Source organism: Engystomops pustulosus, chromosome 11, assembly GCF_040894005.1.
Source record: "Engystomops pustulosus chromosome 11, aEngPut4.maternal, whole genome shotgun sequence".
Taxonomy (NCBI): domain Eukaryota; kingdom Metazoa; phylum Chordata; class Amphibia; order Anura; family Leptodactylidae; genus Engystomops; species Engystomops pustulosus.
The window spans coordinates 32,787,337-32,807,943 of record NC_092421.1 but is presented as its reverse complement, the minus strand read 5'-3'; the positions used below and the strand labels follow the sequence as shown (position 1 = coordinate 32,807,943).

Sequence of the window (20,607 nt, the reverse complement as noted above, 5' to 3'; positions counted from 1 at the left end):
AGAAACTAAGCAACAATCAAAACAATGGATTTCTCCCGGTGAATATGCTCCAAAGAAGGTGAAAGAGAGGTCATGGCGACAATTTTTTGCGATGTAACCGGTGGATTTTTTAGAAAAAGGAAGAACGATCACTGGACAATACTACAGTGAGTTATTGGACTGCTTCAACAAAAAATTAAAGGAGACACGGCCGCAGTTGACGAAAAAGAAGGTGCTGTTTCCCCACGATAATGCACCAGCACAAACTGCATGTATTGCGTTATGAATTGCTGCCCCACCCACCATATTCACCCGATCTGGCACCCTGTGACTTTTTCTTGTTCCCTAACATGAAGAAATGGCTCGCAGGAAAAAAATCTAAATCAAAACGAGGAAGTCATCGCCGAGACAGAGGCATATTTTGGAGAGTTCAACAAATCCTATTTATTGGAGGGGTTGAAAAAATGGCAGGAACGTTGGGAGAAGTGTATCTTTCTAAAAGGGGATTATGTTGAAAAATAAAAAAAAATTTGGAAAAAAATTGGAAGAAATCTTTATTTCTAACGCTTATTGAACCCCCCTCATAAAAGGGGATTTCATTTTTTTTCACTAACCAGTTAGTGGGAAACATATATATATATATATATGTATTTGTAGTGGTCATATCAATTTATTCCAAACTTTTTCCCCTTTATGACTGTAGAGGAGATTAGATGTGACATCATCTTTTTTCAGTAGGGATGTAATGATGGGTCAGTGTTATCTAGATAGAGGTCATTGCACAGGGAGGGAGGAGGAGATAAGCTGTAACATCATCTATTGTCAGTAGAGATGTAATAATTTGTATTTTCTATTGTAATCTTGTCTCTGATACAAGTAAGGTAACAGCTACCAGAAAGACCCTTACACGATTAACAAGTGCCAGTGTACACTCACCGGCCACTTTATTAGGTACACCATGCTAGTAATGGGTTGGACCCCCTTTTGCCTTCAGAACTGCCTCAATTCTTCGTGGCATAGATTCAACAAGGTGCTGGAAGCATTCCTCAGAAATTTTGGTCCATATCGACATGATGGCATCACACAGTTGCAGATTTGTCGGCTGCACATCCATGATGCGAATCTCCCGTTCCACCACATCCCAAAGATGCTCTATTGGATTGAGATCTGGTGACTGTGGAGGCCATTTGAGTCCAGTGAACTCATTGTCATGTTCAAGAAACCAGTCTGAGATGATTCCAGCTTTATGACATGGCACATTATCCTGCTGAAAGTAGCCATCAGATGTTGGGTACATTGTGGTCATAAAGGGATGGACATGGTCAGCAACAATACTCAGGTAGGCTGTGGCGTTGCAACAATGCTCAATTGGTACTAAGGGGCCCAAAGAGTGCCAAGAAAATATTCCCCACACCCTGACACCACCACCACCAGCCTGAACCGTTGATACAAGGCAGGATGGATCCATGCTTTCATGTTGTTGACGCCAAATTCTGACCCTACCATCCGAATGTCGCAGCAGAAATCGAGACTCATCAGACCAGGCAACGTTTTTCCAATCTTCTACTGTCCAATTTCGATGAGCTTGTACAAATTGTAGCCTCAGTTTCCTGTTCTTAGCTGAAAGGAGTGGCACCCGCTGTGGTCTTCTGCTGCTGTAGCCCATCTGCCTCAAAGTTCGACGTACTGTGCATTCAGAGATGCTCTTCTGCCTACCTTGGTTGTAACGGGTGGCGATTTGAGTCACTGTTGCCTTTCTATCAGTTTGAACGAGTCTGCCCATTCTCCTCTGACCTCTGGCATCAACAAGGCATTTCCGCCCACAGAACTGCCGCTCACTGGATGTTTTTTCTTTTTTCGGACCATTCTCTGGTTGTGCGTGAAAATCCCAGTAGATCAGCAGTTTCTGAAATACTCAGACCAGCCCTTCTGGCACCAACAACCATGCCAAGAAATCTGTCCATGGTCATGTGATGTTACACAGGTGCACAGCTCATTGTAAGCCGCTAACGAGGTGTGCACCTGTGTGACAATGTGATAATAACAAGCCGTGCAACTGTGTGACATCCCATGAAATGGTTTCTATCCTCTGGAAAAGACAATGAAGCATTATATAGAAGTAGCTGTAGCTCCCGGGATTGCCCAGGATAGTAAATAACTGCTCTTAGCTACAACAGAATAAAATGGTATATACACTTAGCAAGTTAGAACAATGTCATCTTTAATAAATTTCTTTACCAATACACTAGCAGCAAAATGGAACAATATGTTAAAAATAGGCATAAAAATAGTGCATGTAAGTGTCACAAAGTAATGTCGATCAGGGGCAAATTATGTAGCAGAAATGGACCAACAATAAATAGGTTTGAACATAGAAACAGCAACAAATAGCATAAGAAAGACATGTAATAAGTATGTTTAAAAACCTAAAAACATAGTTACCATACCACTAGATGGACATGCACAGAGAAACCCCGACACGTGTTTCACCTGTGGCTTTCTCAGGGCGAATGGGTTAACAAAAAATGTTTTATATGTGTCTATAGACTGTCTCGGCTGTCTCTTTCAGTGACTGTCTCCTGAGGCTCCCGACATCCTGTTGGGAGAAAAAGTGGCTGATGTCAGGGAGTGCACTGTCTTGTTGTAACAACCCCTTTAATAGTTATACTGGGGGAATGAGTTGGACATGTTCCATGCCCAGAAATGTTAAACATATTCCATACTAATTAGGAAGTTCAGACCCTTCAGCTAGAACACATCAATGTGACATTCATTGATTATTCCCAATTAACATTAACGAAAGGTTCCCTTTCAACATCTAAAACCAGAAGTGTCGGTCACACGGGTGCAGCAGTTGTCATCTTATTTGGTAGAAACTACCCCCTGCTGTAGTGTAGAGCACATCATGTAGCATGTGGAAAACAAAACATCCAATAATAGATAAATATATAAAATCATTGTATGAAAAAGCATTGATGTAATGAAAATATTTCTCTACCGTCTGTACCCCTCCATTTGTGGATGATCTGGCTGTCAAACATCAAAGTAACAACAAAACTCAAGAACCTTCTCCAGATGCTGCTACAATATCATCCTTAGTATTGAGAATGGATGGTAGATGGTTGTGACTACTGCAGACAGTGGGTTAATAATGACTCTAAGCATTACTGTGCTCGTTACTTGGCAGCTTGTGACAGTGACAGATGTTTTCCTGGTTGCTTTATAGGCTCTACAGGACTTTCAGGGATGCCAAATACGTCTACATGCTCCTGGAGGTGTGTCTTGGAGGGGAGCTCTGGACTATCCTCAGAGACACGTGAGCTGTTATCTTTTGGAGATTTCTCTTTCCATTATTTTGCTGTTTGTCTACTCAATAAATACGTTACTGAAATGTTTTCTTTACGAGCAAAAACATTGCTTTAAATATGATCTGTCACCTAGTACCAAATGCTAAATGACATGATTCACTTCACTTGTGCCCCTCATTAATAAGGTGAATCCATTCACGAAGATATGGCCCCTAGGGCTGCGTTCACACGTTTCGTCTTGACAGACAGTAGAGAGGGGCTCAGCCCAATCGCATTTGCTTTTCTGTTGTTTCAACAACACATGTGATGGGTATCGAGCACCCAGTGTTTTGCATTGCTTACGTGCACAACATTGTGTGCTTGCTGACGATCGGATGTGTTTCAATGGAAACACAGAGTTGATCGGTGCTTGCATTGCATCTCTAAGGCGAGTGTGACCGCATCATCAAAGTTTATATGAGAATTATCTCATAAAAAGATGGTGGTTACCTTTTATTTTTATGCAGCACACCAAAACAACTCCCCCCCCCCCCCCAGCTTTCCAAAATAAAAAGGGTCACGGACCCTTTGGTTAGTGAATTAATTTACACAATTCCAGGGCCGGGCCATTTATTTTGTACAAGTAGGTGACATATTCTAGAAGACGAGGAGCTGAGCAGATTGTACGTAGTGTCCTATATGCAGGCAGCATGTTATAGAGCAGGATAAGCTAAGCAGATTGTACATAGTGTCCTATCTGCAGACAGCATGTTATAGAGCAGGAGGAGATGAGCAGCTTGTTCATAGTGTCCTATCTGTAGACAGCAGACAGTGTATTATAGAGCAGGAGGAGCTGAGCAGATTGTACATAGTGTCCTATATGTAGGCAGCATGTTATATAGCAGTAGGAGCTGAGCAGATTGTACATAGTGTCCTATATGTAGGCAGCATGTTATATAGCAGTAGGAGCTGAGCAGATTGTACATAGTGTCCTATCTGCAGGCGGTATATTATAGAGTAGGAGGATATGAGCAGATTGTGCATAGTGTCCTATATGCAAGCAGCATGTTATAGAGCAGGAGGAGATGAGCAGAATGTACATAGTGTCCTATCTGCAGGCAGAATGTTATAGAGAAGGATGAGCTATGCAGATTGTACATAGTGTCCTATCTGCAGGCGGCATGTTATAGAGCAGGATGAGCTGAGCAGATTGTACACAGTGTCCTGTCTGCAGGCAGCATGTTATAGAGCAGGATGAGCTGAGCAGATTCTATGCAGAGGTCAGGTTAGTGGAAGAAAGTCTTGGCCATGCTTTGAAAACCACACATTAAAAATTATGGGATTAATATTCTGCTCCAGAGCCGCAATTGCGTGACAATTTTTAGATTACATTTTGAATGGGGGCCCAGTGTATAAGAAACTATGTAAATTTGAGTATAGAGAGCTACCATTGGAGGGTAGAAGAGTGGACTTGGAGTGGACAGAGCAACCGTGGTCAAGATTTGGGACTTCCTGGATGAGCACACCTACCTACTTGACTGCATTTTACGTGAGAATAGAATAGAAAGATGATTTTTCAGATGTGCTGGCATGTAGGAATATGCAGCAAGGACCTCCGGGGAGCATGCATTATACATCAGGTTCTGTAGGTGGGCTTAGGAGGGACAAGGGAATGACAGGTTCCCTTTAACCCAAGGTAACTATTCACCTTTGCAGAAATATTTTCTTATATTTTTGAGGTGTACATGTAGGTTCCTCAAGTTCTTACTTATAGATCCTGCAATACAGACTCTGCATGGATATTCTTGGCCTGCGTTTTACCAGTTTTTACATCCTTATTCCCTGCAGAGCCTGTTCTTTTTGCTAAATATGGAAAGATCCAGCAGATGGAGTATTTCACTATTAGCATGTGCAAAGGTTGCAGACACAACTTCCTTTACCAACACAATCTGTTACATTCAGATATGAAATGGTTGATAGCTAAAACGTCTGAGGCAAAAATACACTATTCTCCATATTTTTAATAAATAAGCTAATTCCCCCTTTTCACCATGGCTCTCGAGCCAACTGCCTTAGTAATGTTATGCCTATACCAGCTCTCATCAAACGCCTTTAGATAAGCTATATTTCTTCTATTTGCTATCTGCTATAAAATCTATTGATTGTATTTTTGTTTTTCTGTTTTTCAAATCTCAGGGGATCTTTTGAGGAAGGGACTGCCCGATTCTGCATTGGGTGCGTTCTTGAAGCTTATGACTACCTGCACAATCGTGGGATCGTCTACAGAGACCTCAAGCCAGAGAATCTTCTTCTTGATTCTGAGGGATATATAAAAATGGTTAGTAGACAAACCAACTAGAAAATACAGGCTACCGGCACCACCACAACAAAGTGAGCTTCAGGTCCGAGAGCCGGGGTTGTGAGCCGGAGTATGTATGGAACGTCCCAACCGCGGTGCTCGCCAGATATAGCAATCAACAAAAGTTCAGCAGAGAAAAGGAATAAGCGGCACTTACTGGTGTCAGGAACAATGTTCCCTTTATTGTAGGGAAAAGTTCATAGCAAGGAAGATGCACGCCACGCCAGGGTAACGGGCCATTTCGTGCGGTGTGCGCTTTCTCAAACCTCGGGAACAGTATACAAACAAAGTATCGAAATATATACAACAAGGAAATGTTAAAAACAACAGTTGATTACATTCGAGTACAACATCTATTCACTTAACCAAGTGAATACTATAACAGCTGGTTTCCGACCATAGAAAAATACATATTCGTACCTACTAATTCAAATTTATTGAGCTCTTGCAGCTGAAAGACGGGGGAATGCAGATACAGGAGGGACAAAGATTAGAGTTGGAAGACAAAATAAGTGATAGATCGTAGACGATAGGACAAAGGAAGAGTGGACAAGGGGAAAGGAAGGAAAGAAAGATCAATGAAGGGGCCTGATGGAGAAAACGGGCAGTATCCGAGTACGTCAGCGCTTGATATAAACATAGGGGACAGATCACGTTGACCCATAGGGGCAGATTTAGTAAGTGTCTAAAAGTCAGAATATTTCTAGTTGCCCATGGCAACCAATCACAGCTCAGCTTTCATTTTACCAGTGCTCATGAATATTTTGAAGGGAAGCTGTGATTGGTTGCCATGGGCAACTAGAAATATTCTGGCTTTCAGACACTTGATAAATCTGCCCCATAGTGTCTATAACAAATCTATATACCTATATAGTGTAATGACTCTATAAGCGTTCCATTTATAAAAAATCATTCCTATCATTTAGCCCCATAGTACCTAATGCATTATATTTCAAAATAAGTTTTGCCTCCTGTCGTAAAAGGGTTTTTGGGGCGATCACCTCCCCGGGGGTCTACTTCCACCTTCTCAAGGCCTACAAATCCAAGCACTTCGGGGTTACTCCCATGTTTTTCCCTGACATGGTTAATCAAACGGGGGCAGCCTTTACCTGTACTAATTGCATGGCAGTGTTCACAAAACCTGGTGAATAGATTTCTGATGGTTTTACCAATATAATAATATTGACAGGGGCAGATAGTGGAGTAGACTACGAAGGTGGATCTACAGTTGATGAAGGACTTCACTTCATGTAACAACTCAGGTTAATAAACTTAGTTTGTATGATGAAACGACAAAAGTTGCATGTGCCACATCTGTAATTCCCAACAGGGGTACATATTGACAACCAGGTGGCGTTAAGCGAAGAGAAGAGGCTGGAGGTAAGCTGTGTTCTCAAAGAGGGACTGCGCCTAAATGTAATAAGTGGTAATAACAGTATCCCTTCATATTTTAAGGACACAAATGCTTTCCTCTCAGCTATAAAATCCATCACAGGGCAAGAGAATTACAGGTTGGCTTCCATTGACGTCGAAAGCCTCTACACCCGGATCCCTCAAGATCTGGGTGTCAATAGCATTCGCACGGTCCTGTCAGATGCCTCACAAGATGAAGAATATATACAATTTGTGTGTACAGGGTTAAGCTTCATATTAAAACATAATGGGGGTCATTTACTAAGGGCCTGATTCGCGTTTTCCCGACGTGTTACCCGAATATTTCCGATTTGGGCCGCTTGTACATGAATTGCCCCGGGTTTTTGGCGCACGCGATCGGATTGTGGCGCATCGGGGCCGGCATGCGCGCGACAGAAATCGGGGGGCGTGGCCGAACGAAAACCCGACGTATTCGGAAAAACCGCCGCATTTAAAAACCGAAAATGTGTCGCTTGGGGAGCGCTCACCTTCACCTTCTATGGGATGGTGCATTCCGGGGCGTTAAGATTATTTTCGGCGCGGCAGCGCCACCTGGTGGATGGCGGAGGAACTACCATCTTAAATCCCAGCCGGACCCGAATCCTGTGCAGAGAACGCGCCGCTGGATCGCGAATGGGCCGGGTAAGTAAATGTGCCCCAATGCCTTTATATTTGATGGTAAATGGTATTTTCAAAAAAAACGGAACTAACATGGGCACACTGGTGGCGTGCACTTTTGCCAGTCTTTTCTTGGCGTTTTTTGAGCGAGACTATGTCTTGCGTTGGCCGAGGTTTGAGAAAGCACACACCGCGCGAAACGGCCCGTCACCCTGGCGTGGGGTGCATCTTCTCTGCTATAAACAATTCCTTACAATAAAGAGAACATTGTCCCTGACACCGGTGGGTGCCGCTTATTTATTTTCTCTGCTGAACTTTTGGTTAGTAAACAAATATGTATAAAAGTAATCTGACAATTATACTTCAAATCCACTCCAAAAGACTTGTGGCAGATAAAGTTTCTGAGTATGAAGGTGCTAAGAGTGCTTCCCACACCCTGTCTACTGTCCATCCCTACTCTGGGACAACTGGGTAGCATCCTTATATCATGTTTAGTCTATCAACTAGAATATTCATAAAAAACGAAATTTTATTGATATACACTAAAACACACTTAATAAACACACTCAATGGGGCAGATTTACTTACCCGGTCCTGTCGCGACCCCGAGTTGCGTTGTCCGGCAAGGATTCGAGTCTGCTGCGATTCATTAAGGTTGTGCGTCCAATTTCCTGCATGTGTTGCTTCCGCGCTGCGATCCGCCTTCTTCACCTTCACATTCTTCACCTTCACCTTCTTCATGGTGCATATAAGTGCTTGATCTTGCAACACAATTTCAATTCCGCGGTTTGTCTGAATCCGTTGGGTTGTCTGACAGCACGCCTCTCCCACCCCCATTTCTGTCGCATGTAAGCCGACGCTGATGCGCCAAAATCCGATCGCGTGCGCCAAAGACCTGGGGCAATTCGGCGCGAAACTGATCAAAATCAGCTGCCACCTAAAGTAAATGTGCAAATATCAAGCAAAATACATCAGCAAATGAGCACTCATATAGTATGACATATAAAAAATATACACTCACCGGCCACTTTATTAGGTACACCATGCTAGTAACGGGTTGGACCCCCTTTTGCCTTCAGAACTGCCTCAATTCTTCGTGGCATAGATTCAACAAGGTGCTGGAAGCATTCCTCAGAGATTTTGGTCCATATTGACATGATGGCATCACACAGTTGCCGCAGATTTGTCGGCTGCACATCCATGATGCGAATCTCCCGTTCCACCACATCCCAAAGATGCTCTATTGGATTGAGATCTGGTGACTGTGGAGGCCATTTGAGTACAGTGAACTCATTGTCATGTTCAAGAAACCAGTCTGAGATGATTCCAGCTTTATGACATGGTGCATTATCCTGCTGAAAGTAGCCATCAGATGTTGGGTACATTGTGGTTATAAAGGGATGGACATGGTCAGCAACAATACTCAGGTAGGCTGTGGCTTTGCAACGATGCTCAATTGTTACCAAGGGGCCCAAAGAGTGCCAAGAAAATATTCCCCACACCATGACACCACCACCACCAGCCTGAACCGTTGATACAAGGCAGGATGGATCCATGCTTTCATGTTGTTGACACCAAATTCTGACCCTACCATCCGAATGTTGCAGCAGAAATTGTGACTCATCAGACCAGGCAACGTTTTTCCAATCTTCTACTGTCCAATTTCGATGAGCTTGTGCAAATTGTAGCCTCAGTTTCCTGTTCTTAGCTGAAAGGAGTGGCACCCGGTGTGGTCTTCTGCTGCTGTAGCCCATCTGCCTCAAAGTTCAACGTACTGTGCGTTCAGAGATGCTCTTCTGCCTACCTTGGTTGTAACGGGTGGCGATTTGAGTCACTGTTGCCTTTCTATCAGCTCGAACCAGTCTGCCCATTCTCCTCTGACCTCTGGAATCAACAAGGCATTTCTGCCCACAGAACTGCCGCTCACTGGATGTTTTTTCTTTTTCGGACCATTCTCTTTAAACCCTGGAGATGGTTGTGCTTGAAAACCCAGTAGATCAGCAGTTTCTGAAATACTCAGACCAGCCCTTCTGGCACCATCAACCATGCCACGTTCAAAGGCACTCAAATCACCTTTCTTCCCCATACTGATGCTCGGTTTGAACTGCAGGAGATTGTCTTGACCATGTCTACATGCCTAAATGCACTGAGTTGCCGCCATGTGATTGGCTGATTAGAAATTAATTGTTAACGAGCAGTCGGACAGGTGTACCTAATAAAGTCGCCGGTAAGTGTATATGTATATAGCTTGTATGCATATTCCACCATATTCCATGTAGCTGATGGAAGTTCTAGTGTACATCAATAAAATTTTGTTTTTTATGAATAGCTTATTGCAGTGGTTTATGACACCAGCTCTGTTTCTATCATATAAAGATCAACTGTTTGTCTTACTTTTATGGATGCTGCCCAAACTATGAAGACAAAGACAGCTAAAAAGTGATGTCAGTTATCGATTAAAAACCAATAGGGCATTGAGGTACTAAATTGTAAGTCAATAGGATAGTCAAAAGTTACAAGTGAAGGTAAAAATCACAGCAAAAGCACAGTAGAGTATACATATGATTAAGAGGCAGAAGACTTGTCCAACAGTCACCTTCATAAAGAAATTGAGCAAATGCAGCGACTGGACACCACCAGGAGCTGGTGCAATGCTCCCCACTGTCATAAGACCATGTGCACACAAGATAGGGTACTAACTAGTATCAATCAGCCCTCTGCAGAGTACTTGGAGGTGGCCAGGAAACTCAAACTGCTAAACTAGAACTTGCAGGATTCTGTAATAGCCTTTATAAAATGTACAGCACTGTGCTCATTTATCGATTTCAGAGGTTTTTTTGTAACTAGATGACCATTTTTCTTTCAAAATATTGTAGGATGACTTTGAGATTAGTTAGAAGACATCTATTCTATATGTGACTATTTGTGTACATCCAGCCCATGTGTTGTGTATTGCATCCTTGTGCTATGGTATTGGAATAACTTGGTTTCACAAAATGGTCATTAACCATATTCAAGCTGTGTCTACAGCTTTATTTTATGTTAAGTGTGTAGTTTGCTGGGGAAGTCTCCACAATCAATTTCAAATTGTTGTTCTCTCTAAATATTTAGGTAGATTTTGGGTTTGCAAAAAAGATTGGACCTGGAAAAAAGACATGGACGTTTTGTGGAACTCCTGAGTATGTGGCGCCGGAGATCATCATGAACCGAGGACATGACTTTGGGGCAGATTACTGGTCACTCGGTATACTCATCTATGAACTCTTAACAGGCAGGTGAGTAAAAATTTAAGCTAAAAATATTTGAATGGATTGGCAAAAGTTGCACAAAAAAGTTTGTTACAACCTTCATTGTTTGCTTCACATGCCATGTTTTCATTCTTTATTGTTGGTTCAAATGGTCTTCAGACAGATAAATTTTTGGCAAAAGTAAGACAGGTTATACAGACATTGTGGTTAAAACTTCTGATTTAAATTTGAAGTTACAAATATTCATGACCAAAAATAAGGAAAATCGATGATGTCTTTTGGAGAGAGAATTGCACCTAGTTGTACCCTTTGCCATATTTTTAGTACGAAAACTCTATGTACGTATTAACAGCGCCAATAGTAGCACACACTGACAACTGTTTTTTAAAGAGACCCATGATATCTATGAAAAACAACAATTACTTTCAATATCAGACTGGAGTTCCTTGGACCCATCAGTTAAATGATTTTGGGGCCCACTCTTCATTATGCTGTAGGAAATAGACCCAACTAGCATCCCAGTTAGGTTTTTAAAGCTGTACCTATCGATTGCAGAATTAGGATACAGTGTTGACCCACCCGAGGATCTTCTGGTGGTCCAGTCTGACACTGACTACTTTAGTCATTGTTGACATCACAGACTTGGAGACCATTGTAAATTGACTCTAGTAGGACCATTGACTCTAGTAGTTGCCCAATCCATCTCCTTCCATAAGACACATAGGGGATGATTTATCAAAAGTGTCTGGGGTAAAACTGCTCTAGTTATCCATGGAGACCAATCAGAGTTCAGCTTTCATTTTATAAACTGTTGTGGCAGAATAAAATCTGAAATTCTGATAAATCTCCTCCATAATATACATTTTATCTAATATATCTTGGCACATTTATTATACTTTTGTATGAATCCAGCTTTGTGGTGTTAATATTATATGCATGTATATTTTTAAACTAACAGTGTATAGTAAACTAGATGCTTTTGCACTGACCTGCCAACGCGTGTTCTAGAAATAAATATTCCTGACACTATAATTATATACATAAACAGTTAGATTATATGTTGCAGGTAGCAGTACAAATGTACAAATGTAGTAAAAATTGCAAAAGTCTAAAGTAGTATTCAGCCCATTGAGCTGCATAGAACACAGAGTATAGCAAAATAATAACATGTTAACTCAGGATTAACACTTCAAAAACTAGGTGCCAATTGTAAATCAAGATGTTTTTCAAAAACTAAGCTTATTTGGATTGTATCTAGCATTGTATCTAGCCATATTGGTATAATATTTATTACTGGTTTATTTCTGTCATTTTTAGCCCTCCATTCTCTGGAACAGATCCCATCAAGATTTATAACATGGTGTTGAAAGGCATTGAAAAGGTAGACTTCCCACACCGCATCGGACGTCGCTCCGAAGATCTTATTCGTAGGCTGTGCAGGTAATGAAGATCAGACAATGTGTACTCTAAGGCTAGAGGAGGTGTTGAGCCCCCTGGGAAATACAGACCGTGCTTCACTGAAAGGTTAATGGTTCCTTCAAAGGTTCTCTACCAGGAAAAACGCAGCCAATTTCAAGTTTTTAGCAAATAGGAGGGGAAAAAATTTCCATTGAGTAAAAGTGAAAATAATAAGATTGAAAACATTATAAATGATATAGTTAAAACTTTAAAGGTAATTTTATTCGTTATCTTACCTTGAAGGAGGCAAAATGTGTTTATTAGAACAGTTGAGTAGGTTTGTGCTGGCGCTAGACATTAAATAATATATGGAATAGTGATATAAATATTTAATATAGTATATGGTAAAGCCCAAAAAGTCTCTTCTTCATCACCCAATTTGCATCATGTCTTTGGAATTCAGCCCACCACAATCTTCTACCAACTCTGGCTTCTTCCACACAAACGTATGTTCGCACAGGCTATACAGACCATACAGGCTTCCATAGGGAGGAGTGCGGCTGGGCCCTATGTATGGGGAAAGATAGAGCAAGCTATTTATATGGATGGACGATGGATGTACATTGACATACATGTGGCTGTATGCTACCCATTCCATATAACAGAAAACACCTGTGTGTAAAAGGGGCCTTACTTCTTATCTTCACTACACAGAGTAGTATTGGGGTAAGGAGTAGCAGGATAAGTGACTTTATGTGCTCTATATGGAGATATATTGACTACAAATTTTTGAGTATTTAATGATACATGACTACCAGGGGCCAACATGATGAGGATAGCGTCACCATTTTTGGACCAACTCGATTCAGAAAACGACAAAGATACAATGGAACATTTAAAAAGCTGAGTAACCAAATCTCAGGCAACCCCTTGAAGTGGCTGTTAAAAGAAATCCATCACCACAAATGTTATGTAGGGCTATGTCCACACATGTCAAACATACTTTTGCTTTTGTTATCTAGCTGCTCCTTTCATGCCAAAATCTTTGGTTAATATGCAAATGAGGCTGAAGTCCTATTGGGGAGGCTAGCAGAGCACATCAAGCCTCTGGTTTCATATTCTCCTGGCCCCAATAAAGACATAGCTGATGGGGGGGGGGGGGGGTACTGGAACTTGTAGCAGGGGTCTTATTCCTCTGCCGCTGAATTACTGAGGAGCTCTGCTACCACTCTCCATCGCACTTCAACCTGATTTGAATATTTCTACACAAAATTTTGGGCACAGAATGGAGCAGCTGAAAAATAAAAGCAAAGGTTTGGGTGTTATGCGTGGGCATAGCCCTATATCAGGAATGTACAGCATATATTGTGGTGACTTTAACGCTGTAGGTAACAACTTTGGTGGGATTCGGACCTGAATTTTATTAGGGGATATATCATGCTGAACTTCCAATTCTTATGGTTATCAAAAATTAGATGGCAGAAAACTTGTTTCCCATCGTCATCTGCTGTTCATTTTTTTTTTATTTTAGGGTTTTTTTTGGAACCATCGAATTAATTGGGTTTGTTTTAAACAAAAATGACTGAGCTTAAAGCTAATTTATGAGAACACCCAGGATGTTTTTTATATTCTATATATTTGCCGGAATATATTTTTTATTATATCGCCAGCGGTTTATTGTCTTTGTATCTTTATATTACTAGAAATGCTTCTTTAACCAATTCAATTGAAAAATAGTTCAATTCTCCTCTTTGAGTCTTGGCGACAAAGAAACCCAAGGGACGGCAGCCAGCGTCTTTATCCATTAGTAATATAGTCTTCTGAAAATAAGTGAGCCTGCACTCAGCCACTATATGTTTTATCTTCAAAACAACCATTAAAACCCATTGCATTCTGATGTATAAAAGCATTTTCAATCAAAAAGTGTTTTTTATTTTTCAAACCCCTTTTTAGGAACAAAAACATTTCTATTTTCGGATCTTTTTACATGTCATTTCTTTTTTTTTTGAAGTACAGGCCTTTAACCAGAGACACAGAGTTAACCTTTTGTGTCTTGTTTGCTTTATATGTGGATATTTTGTAATGATGCAGTTGTAGATGTTCAACATAATTGGGCACATCAGATCAGGTGAACTTATTTCTATATTACATTAGTTGTCTTACAATGGGATCCCCAATGTAGATTACACCTATTATACCCTTATTGGAGAGGGTCCCCAGCTGTGGACAATGTTGCAGACTAAATTATCCATTCTCTTTATTACCCCGATTCTGTTTCTCCATGATTATTATCCTTATAAATTCTCCCCAATATTAACCCATTCGGTCAGCACAACATTGTGGTGCTGCAGGGGATGTATGGAGAGAGCTCATGGGCTGAGCTGGGTGTGAGCTGTATAACACAGCTGACACCTGTCACTAAACTGATCTCGGAAGTTTACCAATTAAATGTTGCTGGTGGGAGTAGCTATCTCAGGTGGCACAACCCACCTCCATGACTTCGTCAGCGCTGATCAGTTGCCATGACAGCCTAAGGTCTGGGCCTCTGGGCCTGTTACAAACAAATTTTTGAGCCCTGTATATACATGCCGTATCGTGGCATGATCCCACAGGCTGCACACAATATATATATATATATATATATAAATTTAATGCAAGGACGTTCCCTCTGCCGTAAAGTTTCAGAGCGGCTGTTCATATACATGTTAGGTACCCCCATGTCTCAAACTGAATGCCTGTACTATCAAAACACAAAAAATATTATTTCGGGCCAATAACACCATAACAGAAAATAGCCTCACAATTTGGCAAAATGGCAACTTTTTTTTACAAAAATAGCTTTTTTCTTTAATTACTTAAACATATTAAAACCTACCGTATATACTCGAGTATAAGCCGAGTTTTGCAGCACTAAAAATGTGCAGAAAAACCCTAACTCAGTTTATATTCGAGTAAATGAAAAGAAAAAAAACTCTGTAATCAGCTTTCCAACACCCCTGCTGGTCCTCTTCTGTCTTCAGCTCCGTCTTCGGCTCTTCGCGTGGTCCCGTCGCACAAACCATGACGTCAGCTGCTTGCCGATACCATAGTTTGTGTGCTGTCATCGGCACACTCGGATGTCAGCAAGCGGCTGACGTCATGGTTTGTGCAACGGAATCACATGGCGGAGCTGAAGACAAAAGACATATATTGAAATTCTACTGTTTAAACCTTCTATGAGGTCATTTATAAATATAATAGGTGAAGAAGAGCTTTCTGGGAACCCCACTAGTAACCCAATAAATATACATATACACAATACATAAATCACTGGGTGGAAAAGTTTTCAAACTTTATTATTGCAATGTGAATAGTTACATGAACATAGCACTTTTGACTGACACGTTTCGAGCCTTTGGATGGCCCTTAGTTGTAGCCTGGCTTTGTGTACCATCTATGTATGTGATATAGCATCAAATGCCTTGGAAAAACCCATATCCACAACATTTCTCATCCTTCCTCGGCCCAGTCTAGAACTTGCCTCCTCATTGAAGCTGATCAGATTAGTCTGACAAGACTGATCAAAAGGTTATTATTAGAGATGAGCGAGCACTAAAATGCTCAGGTACTCGTTATTGGAGACGAACTTTTCCCGATGCTCGAGTGCTCGTCTCGAATAACGAGCCCCATTGAAGTCAATGGGAGACTCGAGCATTTTTCAAGGGGACCAAGGCTCTGCACAGGGAAGCTTGGCCAAACACCTGGGAACCTCAGAAAAGGATGGAAATACCACGGAAATGGACAGGAAACAGCAGGGGCAGCATGCATGGATGCCTCTGAGGCTGCTTAATCGCACCATTATGCCAAAATTATGGGCAACAGCATGGCCATGACAGAGTGACAGAATGAAGCTAGATAGCATCTAAAACATCCAATAATTGACCCTGACACTATAGGGGACGGCATGCAGAGGCAGCGGCAGCAGCGGCAGGCTAGAGAGTAGCATGGCGACATACCCTAAATGGACTCAGGCTTCAAACCAATGGGTGGCAGAGAGGAACCAAAGGAGGTGAGCAAGAAGCGCTCAAATAATATCGGTACATGATAAAAGTTTGCCAGTATATTTTGTGGATTACACAGCAGGGTGGCAACAAAGTTAACATGGAAGCCATGAAAACAACCCAAAATTCTGCCTGACACAGCTCGTTTGATAAGGGGACCATGTATGGAGGCAGTGAACTAGTAGTAGATTAAAGGTGCTGCAGTTAAAACTATGCTAGTTGGATATTGGGATGGAGCTGGCGCTCCGCTGCCAGGCGAGCTTTCGCCAATCCAAGCCCCTGTCTCTAGGCTACTCCCCAAACAGCACTTCTAAGAACCTTTTGTATAAGATCAAGTGTAGTAGCGTTCTTATAAGTTTAGGATATGGCGGGTGAGGGGAATGTAAACAGATGCGCAAGAAGCGCTGAAATAATATTGGTAAATGATAAAAGTTTGCCAGTATATTTTGTGGATTACACAGCAGGGTGGCGACAAAGTTAACAAGTTTGTTGTGGAAGCCATGAAAACAACCCAAAATTCTGCCTGACACAGCTCGTTTGATAAGGGGACCATGTATGCCTACAGTTCATGCCAGTCGCTGCACTGGCTGCCAGTCTCCTTTCGAATACAGTTTAAAATAATAACCCTCATCCATAAAGCTCTGTATAATGCTGCACCCCCCTACCTCTCCTCTCTTATCTCAGTCTATCGCCCAACCCGTGCTCTTAGATCCGCCAGTGATCTTAGATGAACCTCTACCCTAGTGCAGACCTCCCACTCGCGTCTCCAAGACTTCTCTAGAGCTGCACCAATTCTATGGAATGCTCTGCCCCGGACTATCAGACTAATACCTAACCTCCAAAGTTTCAAACGTGCTCTTAAAACCCATTTCTTTAGGCAAGCCTATAACACTCATTAACTGCATGAAGTTTTAACTCTTCTACTAACCCGTCCTGTGTCGTCCTCCCATCTGTTATCCAGCAACCAACAGGCACCAGACTTCTCTGCAGTCCCATTCACCCTGGACCTGGTATATAAGATGACGGCTGAGTGGTTCAAGCGACAGCAATTCCATTTATTATATTTTGTTCTATTCCCTAAGAAGAATGGCTTGACCATTAAATATTCTTTTACCTCGTGTTACCCCATCATCTTCATAAACCGTAAGCTCTGGCGAGCAGGGACCTCACTCCTGTTGTTCCATACAAATGTTGTGCTCTGTTACATTACATTTGTATTTGTTTCCTATAATTTGTAAAGCACTACGGAATATGATGGCGCTATATAAATAAAGATTATTATTATTATTATTATGGAGGCAGTGAACTAGTAGTAGATTAAAGGTGCTGCAGTTAAAACTATGTTAGTTGGATCTTGGGATGGAGCTGGCGCTCCGCTTCCAGGCGAGCTTTCGCCAATCCAAGCCCCTGTCTCTAGGCTACTCCCCAAACAGCACTTCTAAGAACCTTTTGTATAAGATCAAGTGTAGTAGCGTTCTTATAAGTTTGGGATATGGCGGGTGAGGGGAATGTAAACAGATGCGCAAGAAGCGCTGAAATAATATCGGTAAATGATAAAAGTTTGCCAGTATATTTTGTGGATTACACAGCAGGGTGGCGACAAAGTTAAAAAGTTTGATGTGGAATGCCCTGTAATAGCTCTTGGGCGGTGTGCCTTTTATCGCCTAGGCTCAGCAGTTTGAGCACCGCCTGCTGTCGCTTAGCGACGGCACTGCTGCTGTGCTTAGAGCTACCGACTGATGGCGCCATGGCCACGGATGGTAATTCGGAGGAGGAGGAGGTGGAGGAGGGGTGGGAGGAGGAGGAGGTATACTAGGCCTTTGAGACCTGGACCGAGGTAGGCCCCGCAATCCTCTGCGTCGGCAGTATATGACCAGCCCCAGGGTCAGACTCGGTCCCAGCCTGCACCAAGTTAAGTGTAGTAGCGTTCTTATAAGTTTGGGATATGGCGGGTGAGGGGAATGTAAACAGATGCGCAAGAAGCGCATGATGCGCACGGAGCTGGCGCTCCGCTGCCAGGCGAGCTTTCGCCAATCCAAGCCCCTGTCTCTAGGCTACTCCCCAAACAGCACTTCTAAGAACCTTTTGTATAAGATCAAGTGTAGTAGCGTTCTTATAAGTTTAGGATATGGCGGGTGAGGGGAATGTAAACAGATGCGCAAGAAGCGCTGAAATAATATTGGTAAATGATAAAAGTTTGCCAGTATATTTTGTGGATAACACAGCAGGGTGGCGACAAAGTTAACAACTTTGATGTGGAATCCATGAAAACAACCCAAATTTCTGCCTGACACACCTCGTTTGATAAGGGGACGATGTATGGAGGCAGCTATATGGACGACTTTTGGAGGTAGCAATGGAGACAACGTGTGGAGGCTGCTATGGAAACAATTTAATTTGGATAGTGCCTGTATGTGGCAGTCCAAAAAAGTTTTCAAACCAGAGGAGCAGGTAGGTGGCCCTCCAGAAAAATGAAATAGATTGAGTGCCTGTATGTGGCAGTCCAAAAAAGTTTTCAAACCAGAGGAGCAGGTAGGTGGCCCTCCAGAAAAATTAAATAGATTGAGTGCCTGTATGTGGCAGTCCAAAAAAGTTTTCAAACCAGAGGAGAAGGTAGGTGGCCCTCCAGAAAAATGAAATAGATTGAGTGCCTGTATGTGGCAGTCCAAAAAAGTTTTCAAACCAGAGGAGCAGGTAGGTGGCCCTCCAGAAAAATGAAATAGATTGAGTGCCTGTATGTGGCAGTCCAAAAAAGTTTTCAAACCAGAGGAGCAGGTAGTTGGCCCTCCAGAAAAATTGAATAGATTGAGTGCCTGTATGTGGCACTCCCAAAAATTGTTTAAAACAGAGGACCGGGTAGGTGGCCCTCCAGAAAAATTAAATGCATAAAGTACTATAGCTAGAGCCAGTGGGCCCTGTCAAAAAATAGCCAGTTTCCTCTGCTTTAGTGTACAAAGAGGAGGAGAAGGAGGAAAATGAGGAGGAGGAGGAGTGCATAAATTATTCAGGTTGAGCTTCCTTCACCTGGTGGAGATTGGAAATTATGAGAAATCCAGGCTTTATTCATCTTAATAAGCGTCAGCCTGTCAGCGCTGTCAGTCGACAGGCGTGTACGCTTATCGGTGATGATGCCACCAGCTGCACTGAAAACACGCTCGGACAACACGCTAGCGGCAGGGCAGGCAAGAACCTCCAAGGCGTACAGCGCCAGTTCGTGCCACATGTCTAGCTTTGAAACCCAGTAGTTGTAGGGAGCTGTGTGATCATTTAGGACGATGGTATGGTCAGCTACGTACTCCCTCACCATCTTTCTGTAAAGATCAGCCCTACTCTGCCGAGACTGGGGACAGGTGACAATGTCTTGCTGGGGTGACATAAAGCTGGCAAAAGCCTTGTAAAGCGTACCCTTGCCAGTGCTGGACAAGCTGCCTGCTCGCCTACTCTCCCTCGCTACTTGTCCCGCAGAACTACGCACTCTGCCGCTAGCGCTGTCAGAAGGGAAATAGTGTTTCAGCTTGTGCACCAGGGCCTGCTGGTATTCATGCATTCTCACAATCCTTTCCTCTCCAGGGATGAGAGTGGAAAGATTTTGCTTGTACCGTGGGTCCAGGAGAGTGAATACCCAGTAATCGGTGCTGGAATAAATTCTTTGAACGCGAGGGTCACGGGATAGGCAGCCTAGCATGAAATCTGCCATATGCGCCAGAGTACCAACGCGTAAGAATTCACTCCCCTCACTGGCCTGACTGTCCATTTCCTCCTCCTCCAACTCCTCCAACTCCTCTTCTTCTGCCCATACACGCTGAACAGTGAAGGACTCAACAATGGTCCCCTCTTGTGTCTCGCCAACATTCTCCTCCTCTTCCTCCTAATCCTCCTCCACCTCCACCTCCTCCGATATGCGCTGAGAAACAGACCTAAGGGTGCTTTGGCTATCAACAAGGGAATCTTCTTCCCCCGTCTCTTGTGACGAGCGCAAAGCTTCCGACTTCATGCTGATCGGAGAGTTTTTCAACAGGCCAAGCAGCGGGATGGTGAGGCTGATGATGGCGGCATCGCCACTGACCATCTGTGTTGACTCCTCAAAGTTACTCAGCACCTGACAGATATCAGACATCCACGTCCACTCCTCATTGTAGACTTGAGGAAGCTGACTGACCTGACTACCAGTTCTGGTGGAAGTTGACATCTGGCAGTCTACAATCGCTCTGCGCTGCTGGTAAACTCTGGATAACATGGTTAATGTTGAATTCCACCTCGTGGGC

At 42.7% G+C, this 20,607-nt stretch overlaps 1 protein-coding gene across 2 annotated transcripts in view; it reads left to right on the top strand.

The window, feature by feature from the left end:
• The window catches only part of LOC140106509 (cGMP-dependent protein kinase 2-like), a 154,227-nt gene that overhangs the window by 107,949 nt on the left and 25,671 nt on the right, over positions 1 to 20,607 (top strand). For both annotated transcript variants that reach the window (XM_072130984.1, XM_072130985.1), the window contains exons 13-16: positions 3,206 to 3,295; positions 5,463 to 5,604; positions 10,768 to 10,931; positions 12,222 to 12,344. In XM_072130984.1, the coding sequence (XP_071987085.1) occupies positions 3,206 to 3,295; positions 5,463 to 5,604; positions 10,768 to 10,931; positions 12,222 to 12,344 (519 nt within the window). The remainder of the gene's footprint in view (positions 1 to 3,205; positions 3,296 to 5,462; positions 5,605 to 10,767; positions 10,932 to 12,221; positions 12,345 to 20,607) is intronic.